At 42.5% G+C, this 12,864-nt stretch overlaps 1 protein-coding gene across 8 annotated transcripts in view; it reads left to right on the top strand.

Annotated features, from left to right (window-relative positions):
- Window positions 1–12,864, top strand: part of DOCK10 (dedicator of cytokinesis 10) — a 142,803-nt gene that overhangs the window by 20,083 nt on the left and 109,856 nt on the right. For 7 of the 8 annotated variants that reach the window (XM_040073825.2, XM_058421863.1, XM_058421864.1 and 4 more), the window contains exon 1: window positions 1,060–1,268. The exons of the other annotated variant lie outside the window; for it this stretch is intronic. In XM_040073825.2, coding sequence (XP_039929759.1) covers window positions 1,104–1,268 — 165 coding nt within the window. In that variant the 5' untranslated portion in view covers window positions 1,060–1,103. Of the gene's footprint in view, window positions 1–1,059; window positions 1,269–12,864 lie in introns of those variants that run through there. 8 annotated transcript variants of the gene reach the window in all.

Raw genomic sequence — 12,864 nt, 5'->3', positions numbered from 1 at the left:
ACTGGAAATTCTTAGTTTTCCTAATGTGTAGAAGAAATCCATTTTCTGTAGGTATTTTTAGTGCTAACTTCCTCTCCTGTGCTATTATCTTACACGCTCTCCCATTAGCGCTTGCTGTGTTTCCAGGTCAGCCATGTGATTGCCGAGCATCCCTGCCTGCTCTTTGAATGACTTGCCAGGCAGGAGCCTGAGAGGCAAGTTGTTCATGCTGGCTGCCAGCAGCAGCCTCTCCCAGCGTGGACTCACTGGTAACACACAGAAACCCTCCCCTCTCACCCTCTGCTCAGCACTGTGTGGTCTGGGGTGAGACCCTGCTCCTGTGTAGGTGTAGAGATGTTTCTCTGTGAAGGGACAAGGTTGTGTGTAGGGACACAAAACAGCCCCACTCTTGAGAGGCGTTTCAGAGCTTCTGCTGCGCCTTGAGCCACTGTTGTTTTAGCAGGAGCTGGATGAAGCGCACAGATTTCTGCCTTTTTGCCACTTGTTACGTTTACAACTCAACTCACTGTGCTTCAGAAAATTGCAAGAAGTGGTGAAAACACTGTAGCCCAGATCCCTCTGTGAGCTTTTTTTTTGTGTGTGGGGGGTAAAAAACCCTTAGGCAAAGTGTTTTAAACCCAGCAGTGCTGATAATGAGAGTTAATAACTCTCCAGATATTGGCTTTTCTGCTACGTATGACTTTTTTAAAAAGGTATTTAAACTGATCCAGGCAGTTTCTGTGGATGCCTGTGTGTGTGTTTAATGAACAGCTGGCTCTTTTGAACTGGGAATTTTAATGCTTTGAGTTCCATGAAACTGGAATCGGAGGAGGCGGATAATTGTACGAGAGAGGGAGTGCATTTTCTCATGCGAATTCAGGAGCAGGGAGGGAGGGAGAGGAAAGCATCGTAATATTGCGTGTGTTTCTGTTTCAGTGGATCAAATCTTTCCTCTGTCTGCATCCAAGCTATTTGGTTGTGATCAGATGATCAGAGCTCAAGGAAGCGATTGGAGAGCGAGCTGGCTGCAGCTGCACTGTAGGCTGTTTTCAGGGACAAGGAGCCACTGTTTTTCAAACATAGCATAAACATAGAAGTTATTTTGTAGGCTTCAGGATGCAGATATGGGTTGTGCTGCCAGCATTGTTCTGCTCCAAGCCTTTCGTTCTGTGGTACAGAGGAACTGTCCACATATCTGCAGGCGCCGACGGCGAGAGGAGTTGTCACATGAAATTCTGCCGCTGGATAGCGATGATGAAATGAGCAGACCCAGGACTCTCATCATAATGGTATGGCATACTTTAATCAAGAGGGAGGTGATAGAATTACAGATGTTATGTGATTATTTTTTTGCTTTGACTATATAGTCGTAGAGGGCATTGACAGGCAGTTTGTCAGTTTGGGGAGTTTGCTGATAGATTTGCTGTATCTATAATGTTACTTTATAGGTGAAGCTGTGAGCTGCACATAAGCTCTGTGTAAAGTAAGTGCTCTGTTATTTAATTGTTGGTGGGTTTTGTTTGTGAGATAGGCAGCATGGTTATGTTTTATTTCAGACTTGGAATTCCAAACAGCAGACAGCTTAGGAAATGTTTGCTAAGTCTGTTCATCATAAAAACAAAAACAAACTCAAAAGCCAAGTCAAACAAAAAACCATCTTTACTTGCACCCAGGATGCAGCTGGAATTCATATTAGATTATATGCAAATAAATTCCCATATTTCTTTGCTTCAAAGAGTTTGCAGCAGTAAAATATTTGCTGGATCACTGTTTTCTGGTTTACTGAGTTGCCTCAGTTCTTTAATGAAGGGGGGCTTGCAAGGCTCTTGGTCTTAGAGTGTCATTTTCTTCCTGAATTAAATTTTTATTTTCTTTTGGGACTATAATAAGCACTATAGGTTTATTAGAAATAAGTGACAGGGTTGTTCCTGATTATAAATCACTGTTTCAGAATGAGGAATATGCTTACTACCTAGTTACTGCTCTTCTTTGCCAAATACACATATGGTGAGCATTTCCAGAACTCTGGAGTGGTTTGCACCTGAGGTGGCAATGATTTGTTACTCTGTGGCTCTCACTTGATAAAAATTACCAAGACATGGAAGACAGTATTGTTGTCAGTTTGTCAGGACACTCGTTTACATCATTTAAGAGGCAGAGATTTGATGAAGTTCGAAGTGCACTCCCATGATACTCTGATCCCGCACAGGGCTGTAACTTAGTGGTAAAGGGTAACATTAGATAATTTAATAGCTGTCCTGAGCAGCTGTTTTGAATAGAGCATTGCTGCCCACGGAGAGGTGTGTGGTGCAGTCATGGCAACGATAGTAGCAAGGACCCAATCTCAGTGGCGCTTCATGGATCAGCTGAGGGTATTATCCAGTGCAGGAGGGAGTTGCATGGTCGTAAGGAGGAAGGAAATTGATTTCATCATTGTGAGTCTGATGTTAGAGCTGCTTTTGCTCTAAAAGTATCTGTGTCTATACAATAAACTTTTTTTTTACTTCCTCTTAATGGTTAAATAAATGACCTCAACAGCATTTAAATGAATAAATGTCTCATTCCTGGTAATAATTTCAAGCATGATGAAGTGAGAAATGTCTGGAAGCGCATCCGAGTATGGATCATCTGTGTAACTTGCTTCAGTCCTTGGAAGAAACGGGTAGTCTTGGGTGTTGTGGCAGCAAACACCATGCCAGCCTTGCCAAACCCAGAAATACTCATCAGCAGCTCGACTTGTTCTTGTTTGTGGTGAGTCCTGTGAGATCAGGACTCCAAGAGCAAAGGTCCCTGGGCTCTCAGAGAGGTGAGGCTTTACCCTGCAGTGTGGAGGGAGCTGTGGAAGGAGAGGCATTCTGCTCAGGATGTCAGTTACCTGATGCTCTGGGTGGGCTCTGAGATCCCCTCAAAGGCATCCCCCAGCTGTACCAACAGGGGCTTAGGTTTTCTGTGTCAGTGGACAGACTGGTGTTTGTCCTGCCAAAAGGCTGCCCTTCCCCAGGAGCTTTGGGGGATCATTTTCTCTCTCTCAGTCCCTTTGAGAAGAGAAGGAGTGGTCCAGCCCTGTCCTGAGGCTGGGGTAGGTGCAGGCAGGCGCTTTGGAAGAAAGCTGCTGGGCAGAGGTTGACTCTGGACACATCTTTATCTTCAGGATGTGTATTATTATCATGATTTTGTTTTGAAGCAGTTAATATGTAAATATCTAAATGAATTTGCCATTAAACTTTACAGTCAGGCTTAGGAATGATGTGGAGACCTGGCAAGCTGAGAAAAGAGTGCTGCTTCGGAGCACTTTGTGGCAGAATAGATGGTCCTGTATCCACCTGAATTTGTGTTACATGAAAGAGCAGCATGATAAAGAGAGTTGGGGGCTACTGCGCCTTAGTAAAACACGTTATGGTCCTAACAAATTGGTTTTTCCCCTGGGTCTGCTGTAGATCATTGAGGATTATGTCTGGATAATACAGTGGAGGCAACCATGTAGACAAGCAAAAGAGTGTTTGGTTCCCAATGTCGTTATGCACATTGTGCAGATGCCAGGAGCTCATGTCTGAGGGCAGTGAGTAATTGGAGTGCCTGAGAAGAGAGGCAAGGAAATCTCAAAATGCAGAATATCAGAAGTACACTGATGGGCCTGGGTGTGATCATTGGGCTCCTGTCAGCTGAAGATCTGGCATTTTGTCTCTTCATGCCTTCAGATGAATGGTCTTCCTCTCTGCAGCTCGTGTGCTACTGCCTGTATGTGTCCTACTGAAAGTGGGAGCCTTTGGTATTGATTTCAGGAGATAAACTGTGCCTTCTGTTTGAACAGATTTTGAAGTCACCAGGCTCTGCTGTCTGTTCTTGCAAGTTTGGCTGTCCTGTGTGTAGCAAAAGTAACATCTTGATGTTGCCTTGATACAGAAAGCAACCCTGAATCAGAGAGAGCAGCAGTCTACCCTAAAATGCTTCAAGGAAACAGCTCTAGGGATGTGCCCCATTTTCCTTTGTTAGTCACTGAAGAGGAACAGCCTGGTAGAATATTCTTCTAGGAATTGTTTTTGCTAGTGGCACTCCAAACAGGAGTTGCAGTGGGTGCGCTCTCTGAGAAAAGAAAGGAAGAAGTCCCAAGCACAGCCTCCAGCTATTGCTTAATGGCCACCTACTAATCACTGTATGAAGCCTTTAGGCATCACAGCAGGTATTTCTAACATTCTGGTCCTAGCAGAAAGTGAGGATTAATGTCTTTATTCAGAGAATTTTTTTTCTTCTTTTTTTTAGTTTAGAAATCTGTTTTTACCCTTAGGCAAGACAGATAAATCATTAGTTTTAGATCTTGACTGGATCCACAGAGCTGGGAGAGATGTTGGAAAGAGAAAACTGTGAATTCTCTGCCAATTACTATTGTGTGTCATCTTCTCTTGGATGAAATCCTGAAATTTGCCAGAGATATGCAAAGTAAGTGTCTCTTTTAACAACCTCTAATACAATTGGAATCAATTTGTTCAGTGACAGAGATTTAATAGACCTTTGTTTTCTGTACTTTTAAAAGCATGTCTGCAAGAACTGGCTTTCAAAAATAAGTCTATGAGATGGTGAGGTTTGAGATACTAAAAACCTTTCTAGAGTGAATGCAAATGGCTGTACATGCTGTTTCCACAACAAAAAGGAGAAGAGGAAAATGCCTGAAGGAAGAAAATGAAATCAGGGATTATGTAGAGCTGTTTGGTGTTCTAAGGGGGGCACTAACACTCAAGATGATGGTTTGCATTTGGAACTCGTGACTTGAAGTTGAGCTTTATCTCGTAGGTCATTCTTTAGGTTTTTCATGCAATATATTACAAACTGTGGCAGCTGAGATTTGTGTGATAAGAGCAAAGCATATTTGAGGATATGATCCTACTTTCCACCACCCACCCCCAGCTTTCCTGCCCTTGGTAATAAACTGCATAAAAATGTAAAGTTGTTTCGCATTTTGAAAAACAGTGCAACTTGAGCTGACTTACTACCTTGAACACAGCAATATTCACTTCATTAATGCTGCCCAAGCTGCTCTCAGGCTGCTTCTTAGTTTGTAAATGGATTTTTACTCTTCTAAAAGCAGTAGAAAGAACAGAAGCATGGCTTTGAGAATTTTCCATCATGTAGTATTGAAGCTTACCTGCAGAACTGTGTTCCTTAAGTTTTGTTGTATGGTCTGTGTTAATTTTCTACTTCTAGCTGAAATAATTTAGTGCACTCATCTCGTTTGGATGCACTTCTCTCCTGAAGGTCTGTGCAATACAAGTGCTATCAATGGGCAGCAACTCTAGGAATTGCAGGATCTCTGACTCATAACTTACTGTTTTTGAATGTGGGAATGTGTCTGTGTATACTCAAATGGTGGGGATTTGCAGTGCCTTTTGGAAGCTCAATCCTGGGAACAGAAGGGTGTTCCCTTCCTGCAGTGTCTTGGAGGAGGGATTTGCAAGATTACCCAGAGCTGCAAAATAAAAAAAACAAAAAAAACCACCTCAAAATTTTTATGACTTCTTAGCTCAAGTCAGAAGCTTCTGTGTGTAATACATTTTTAAGCAACGATAAGTATACGGAGGTTTATTTGACCTTAACTTCCACTTCAGCACTTGACCTCAGCAGGAACAGAAACAGGCCCAGGTTTGAATAAATGAATAACATCAGAGTGTAAAGAGGAGAAGTAGTAAGTGATGCACGAAGTGCAGTTCTGTTTCAGAATCATTTTGGCCACTGTTCTTGTTACCTTTGCAGTGTCTCTGTGTGCTGTGCCCAGTGCCCCTCAGACCTGTGCGTGACTGTAGTGAGTGCCAGCCCTTCCCTGGGCACCAGGGACAGTGTCCCTTGCTGCTCCTCGGGAGGATGTTGGGTTTGTTTTGGTGTTTACCCATTCAGATAGCATTTGTGTCTCTGGGTACAGTTTATTATACACAGACAGGAGAAAATGTGGGTCAGTTTTCATTCTTCAGTGTTGCAGTACCATGTAGTGTATGCATATGGTTCAAGAAAAGCTGGTGTTAAAAGTGGCCTTTTACCACTGAGCAAATCTTCTCCACCTGACCTTGGTACTCTGAGCAATGTTTTATGTTGATTTCACTTCTTATTAGTGTTGCAGCGATGTGTATGATATGACAGTGTGTGAAATGTAATTAGTATGAATGTGTTAGCCAAATTTTTTATGACAGCTTTTGAAGAGTGTGGGCTCAAAGCAATAAAGTGATGAAAACATTCTCCTATATATGAGGAATTTGTTCTCCCTTTTTTCCATAGAAAAAAAGATAAGTAAGCTATTTATTTGTAAGCGATCCCTACCTGAAAGAGTAGGATATAAATTAAAGAGACACAGAAAGTCTCTGTAAGTGTCAGTCCTTGGGAGTGCTTTGGGAAGGTGATCTATGCATTTGACAAAAATTGCAGTTTAGGGTGTATGTTCAAAATACTACTTGAGAGAGAAGAAAATTGACCTATAGAAAGGCAGAGGAACTTGATTAAAGCCAAGACTACAAAGAGACAAACAAACCCAGACAAGAAAAGCAGGAAAAAAGCAAGTCAGGTTTTCAGGCTTTGGCCATCTGCAGGCACAGTGCTGTGTCACAGGCACGTAGACAGGCAGAACTGCGCACGCACATGCTTGATTTGTCACGGTTTTGTCTGTGATGCTCTGCAGTTCCGCTTGGCTCCAGCTCTTGTAGGCTTTAGCAAATGCAAGCTTTCTGTGTTTCCCTTCATCATTTTGCTCTTTGGATTGTCATACAGAGGAGGCTAGGAAAGTTAAGAAGATCCCAGTGATCTGTCTAGTTTGGGATCTGGAACTGGAGGAGCTGTGGTTGTGCTAATCTGAAGCTCTGTATGTGGTGTGGTGTTCTCATACACCAAGTCAGCCATGAGCACAGATTTTGCATTTGTGTCTCTCCTGTGTTTATCATGATATTAAATACTTGAATGAATTATAACAAAAATATAAACTTATTAATAATTAAGATACTAACATAGATTTAAATGCCAAGTGCTAGACACAGGATGAACCACCTACAATAACCACAGTAATATATTTGAAGTTCTGGAGACTTGATTTGAAATGCTTTTCACACAGAACTTAGTAGAGGTATTTTCTTTCATGCTGTCAGTAGACAGTGTAGTGTTGGATAGAAATATAGAACATGTATGTGTGTATTTGGAACCAGCAGCCTTTAGGTATCATTTCAGAGTAGTTCTCTGGGTTTTTTTATACAAGTCTTGGGCTGCACAAGGAGTTCCAGACTTATGACTTTGTTCAAGTAATTTGGCCTTTTGCTTCCCCTGGTAAGGTTTTGGTACTAGAATGTGTGGCTGCTGCTGGCACTGTACTGATCAGCCGTGGGAGTGGGTTAGGCTGATAGCTAATATCTGCAGAAATGAAGTGATAACAGTGATACAGCCTGTTGCAGTGTCTTGGCTGAGAAGCAGGTGGTTCCATGCTGTGTTACAAGAGCCCATCTCCGTTGGGCAGGATTCACAGACTCACAGCATCCTGAGTTTAGCAGCACTGTCACTGCCCGTAGCTCACAGGAGGCAGGCTGGGGCAGCACAGGCAGTCTGTCGAGCCAGAGGAGGGCAGAAATCCCCCTCTGATGCTCCATTCACGCTCCCAGCACGCCGCAGGTGTTTGCACTGCATTCCCAGTGAGAGCATTCCCGCAGCTGGAGCACCGGCCTGCTGTGGGCAGCTGGAGAGCCTCTGGCTGCCAGGGATGGTGGCAGGGATGGTGGCAGTGTGGTGGCAGCAGCGCTTGCATCTGAACGTGCTTTCCCTGTCCTTGGCCCAGGCTCTGGCAGACTGGGTCTCTCGGGCTGAGTTAGGGGGAGCTGCAGCTGGTTCCAGAAGAGCACAAAGGAACAGTATATTAAGCTCATGCTTTCAGAAAACTATATTAGTGCCAGCCCTCAGCCCTTGCCTCTTACGGGCCTTAACTCACTGCTGGCTGCCTTCCTGAGAGACGGGCTGGGCTTTATTTTCCCACTGTTGTCAATACAGAATCCTCTGAGTAGCACTGAACTGGATTTAAATGCATATAGCTGAGTCCAGAGTCCATTTCAAGCCTTTGGCCACAGATATAGGGATATTGATTTAGCTTGGAAACAGCTGTGCCCTGGAAGAGGTATGCTGAGTGCAGAAGGGAGCCATGAAGACACCGGGGCCCTCAGAGGATGCTGGTCAGCCAAAAGTACTGCCAAAGTAAAAGCTGCTGGGAGGGAGAGCTGTCGAGGCAAAGACAGTGTGGAAGAGTTAAGTGATGAGAGAGAAGCCGAGTGGGAAATGGCATTTCTTCTCATCTGAAATTAAATAGGCACACTGCTGTAAACTTTGGTCAGATATTTGATTTTAGAGGGCTACCCACCATTGCTCTGTTGATATATCGTATTTTAATTCTGCTTTTTGCCTCCCACCTTGGTTTTTTTTCAAAAGCTTTGGTTTTACTTCAGAGTGAGTATGCCTCTTCCTCACTGATATTAAATTCTTCTCCCTTGTCCTTCTTCCAAAGTATAAAACCATCTTCTTCTTTGACTTGAGCATAAATACGCTGCATTCCCCTCCCTTGTGTGGATTGGAAATCTGAATGGAGTGCGACAGAACTGTTCTTAATATTTCTCACTTCCATGAAATTTCTCCTTTACAACACCAGTCTTAATACACTTGTTCTAAATCTAGTTTAAATAAACCAGAATTCAGTTTATCACATTTCAGGCAAAAGCATTGTGGAAAGTTTCATTGCTCTTGAGAGACAGATATATCTGAGTCTTTATCTCCATGCTTCATACTCTTCCATCCATCAGAACTATTTGGTTTTGGTGTATGTGGGAAGTCTCAGTTGATCTGAACCTCTCCAGTAACCTCTGGACAGCAAAGCAAGATCATGTGGTAACAGGAGTCACTTCTCTTCATAGCAGCTGCTCAACCATTCTACCACCAGCTGTGGCAGAAAGTTGAATGGATGAGTAGATACTGTGAGTGCACCTGCAGCGTAAAATTAGGTGTGATCAACTGTGTGCTGCAAAAATGGTGTGGGTAGCTTTGTTCTTGGTTTTTTGGGTTTTTTTTCTGTGCATCTCAGGGGGATTCCCACCTGATTTCACAAAACCTCTCAGGAGATTCTGACTTCTAGATTACGTTTCCTGAGTCAGACAGGGTTTTGATGAAAGGCAGCAGTGCTTCGTGACTATCAGATGACTGCTGTCCTTGTGGGGGTGAATACAGACCAGCTCCAGCTTGCAATAGCTACTGTAGTGGAAGGGGAACTGGTCAAACACAGGCAAATGGTTTTGATGTTCTCTTGACCAAAGAGAGGTTTGTAAAGGCAAAACACAGCATTTAATTTCTCGATCTAAGCAGCATTTCAGCCCATTTGAGGCTGTCAGCTAGTATTGGCTGCTCTACTTTCATGAGTAAAATAAAAATCAAATTACCCGCTGAAGTACTGAACTCTTGTTCCCTGAATTAACATTGTTCAGGAATATAGGAACAGGCTTGCTATCTTCAGAGTGTTTGGAGCTAAGGAAGATGAAGAAAAATGCACTGTGGAGGAAATATGGGAGCCATTCCTGGGCTTTCAGCTTTGAAATAATTTCCTTGAATAATTAAGGCTTTGAGCTTGAATTAGTGATTGGAGGAATATTGAGGAATATTTCATAATGGTGAAAGGATTAGGAATCGGCCTCAAGAAGCAAGTCACATGAATACTTCAGGATGTTTTGGGTGGCAGAGGTTTGACATCATCTCAAGGCACTATCCCAAGTCTAGTCCAGCTGAAGCTGGCTCAGACCATGAGCCATGATCTCCTGTGCCGAGGTGTGGTAGCTGTACATGTGTGCACACATTTCCAGTCAGACAGAAACTGGTTACTTCATTGTTCTGGGGCTCAATTACTTCCCTTATTTTAAATTCTGTAAGTAAATATATTCTATAAAAATGTACTTTTATTATCCTGTTAACGTGGTGCCTCTTCAGAACAAAGTGTTATTTTCTGTCTAAACAGGAAGAAATTGTGCTCAATATCTTATTTTAAAATTGCTGTCTGTTAATAATTATTGCCAATTTGTGGTTAGCTTAAAAAATAATAGATTCTCTGTGTGTGGTTTTCGATGAAAAATAGCCATTGTGATGTTTGTTGGACTTTCCTGCCTCAGGGATCACTCTGAGTACAGTGTATGGAGCCAATTGAATTGAATACTTCATGCCTTTGGTGTTTGTTTTTCCTCGCTTCTCATCTGTCAACTGCTGTGCTCATTTTCTTTTCATTAGTATTGATACTTGCATGAAGATGAGTGGGCCAGATTCAGTTGTCAGTTAAATGTGTGCAAATCCAGCAGAATAAGGTTTTGAGCAGTAAACCAGATTAGAAGTTTAATTCTTTGCTGCTTGCATGTTTCTCTCCTCAAAAAAAAAGAAATCATGAAGTTAGAGTGGAAAATGTGTGTGGCCTTGCTGGATCAGTCAGTGGTTGGCTCTGAAAATAGGATGCTGAGAGTTGAACATTGTGCCACCAATCACTCATGACTTTCTCTGGCATTTCAAGTAAGGGTTTGGTGTTATTACCTTGATGTTTTCCACAGGGTGTGACTTATGTGCTAAAATTAGCTTGTGCAGAGTATAAGCCTTAGCAGTAAAGAGATTAATTACTGAAATGTAGATTCCTGGAACCAGATGCTCCCCCATCGTCTGAGATGTTTCTGCCATTAGTAAATTATGTGCAAACATGCATTGCAGCCATCACTATAGGAGATCTGACCTTAATGAGATTTGAGAGAAACTGCTCTTGGAATTGGGCCTATTCTTTCTCATTTTTGGATCCTTCTCTTTTATGGCTTGGAGTTAAAGAATAAAAAGTGCTCACACAGCTGATCTAGTTCTTTCTTTTCAGTGCCTTAGCCCTTTCCCTGTCTTTAACCCATTCTCCCATGAGCTTGGGGAGACTTTTCTCATCTCCCTGGAGCTCCCCAGGGAATGCATCCAGCTACCTGTTTGGTCTCTCCACCTGCCTGGAGATGCTTGAGCCTGACTTTGCTCGTTCCAGCTGTGACTCTGGTTGGCTTTTGCAGTGCTCCAGTTCCTCCAGCTATTGACCACCGTCAGCTCTTTGGTTTTAAGCAAGGGCGCAGCCCTTAAGGGGGTGCAGTGGTCTAAGCAGTTGCCTCATGTCTTGTTTGTTGCCAGGAATGTCCAGTTCCTTCAGCCTTTCAACCTCGCAGTTGGCTCTCCTTTTATCTTTTAACTGGGCTGTTAGGAAAGAAACCGAGTCCCTTGTTTGCTGTTTGCTCCCAGGGGTTGGACTTGTGCTCCCTAAGACATCCTCCAGATGAATGTGAGCACTGCATGTGTCGAAGATAAAGGGAAAGCAATCCTAACCTTGAATCCAGTGCGTCCAGCAGGAAAAATTCCCTGTTGCTTTGCACTTTCCAGTATTTCAGATGCACAATGTATTTTGTTGTTCATGATGCATCTGGTTCTTCGTGATGACCATTTGGCCCTTGTAGCACCTGATTCTGTTTGTGCTGACAGTGCAGCAAAGACGTCACTTGGGGAAGGACTCATGACTGGAGTGTTTGTGCATCTGTCACCTGCTTCTGTTCAGAAACGCTCTGACCAGGCAGCTCTGATAGACAGCATGCTCATTGCTCAAACTCATCTGTAAATGCAAAATATTTCAGCTGAATGTGTGGAAGTATGCAGAATACTCATAAACACAGTTTGAACTGAAAGCTGTTTGGAAATAATAGAAATGTGTACTAGCATGTCCTTAATTCTGCTTTTTATATAAAAGATAGGAGTGAATCCAAGCCTGGAATTACACCAATATGTTTTTTAGCCTGTCCTCTCTGAATCTAAATGAAACTGTAAGTATCACTTAATAAAATGTATCTTGGAAATGCTTTACTGTATAAAAAAAGCCAGTTCTTGAAGAATGCACCAAAACAGACCTGCCCAGATGAAATGTTTGAGATGAGTTGACATAAAAGTTTGTACCAGCTACCACTGAGAAGTTTCTTTACACTGTATTTTTAAGCTGCCAAAAGCTTTTGTACGTGCTAGGTGCATGCCAATTTTTCCTTTTTAAATGAACTCAAAGGCAATTTTAAGTTACATGAGCCTGCAGAAAGAATCTGAATTGGTGGCTAAACTTTGTTTTTTGTAAAATGCATTCAAAAGACAACTGTATTTCTTGGAAATATTTTCAAAAAAGGTTTTGTTCCTTGAGTCAGGACATGTCTGCAGTGTTTTCAGGCAGAACAAGGAGCTGAGTGAGGAGAAACTGCAGAAAATTCTGCTTTATTTCCCATCCACATCCTTTTCTGGCACTTGTGTATTCTTGGCTGTAGTGTGCATTTATAGGAAATCAGAAGTTAACCTTTTAGTTTCTGATTTCCCGACCGATTCTTTTGTTTCCAGATCAAGTGGCACTTAATAGAATCGAGAATCATGATGTTCCAGCAATTTCCCAGTAAAAGGGAATTTTTTGGACTTTCCAGGATTTCCATATTAAAAAACCCCAACAGAATTTCCAAATTAAAAGAAGACCTCTTGGTACAAAGTCTGTTGTCAGTGACCAGTTTAGGGTTTCAAGAGTGAAAGTGCAAACATTGTGTCTGTGTGTTGGATACAAAGAGCAAGATGTGGGAGTGGGGAGAAACACCAGGGGAGGAATACTGCCTTGTATTCATCCCATTGGAGAAAATCATCCAGGAAGGGTGAAGGAAGAGGAATCACTATGATTCAGCTCTCTGTCTTGCAGGGACTGGGACCTGGAAGCTTTGAGCAACTTTGCTGTGTTAAGAATGACATAGTTTTGGTCCTGTTTTCCAGTTCACTGAGAAATCATAAATAAATTTTGCTTTTTTGATCTATCCTTGGAGAGAAGAG

The sequence above is a fragment of the Hirundo rustica genome, chromosome 10 (genome assembly GCF_015227805.2).
Source record: "Hirundo rustica isolate bHirRus1 chromosome 10, bHirRus1.pri.v3, whole genome shotgun sequence".
Taxonomy (NCBI): domain Eukaryota; kingdom Metazoa; phylum Chordata; class Aves; order Passeriformes; family Hirundinidae; genus Hirundo; species Hirundo rustica.
This window is presented reverse-complemented; position numbering and strand designations above follow the sequence as displayed.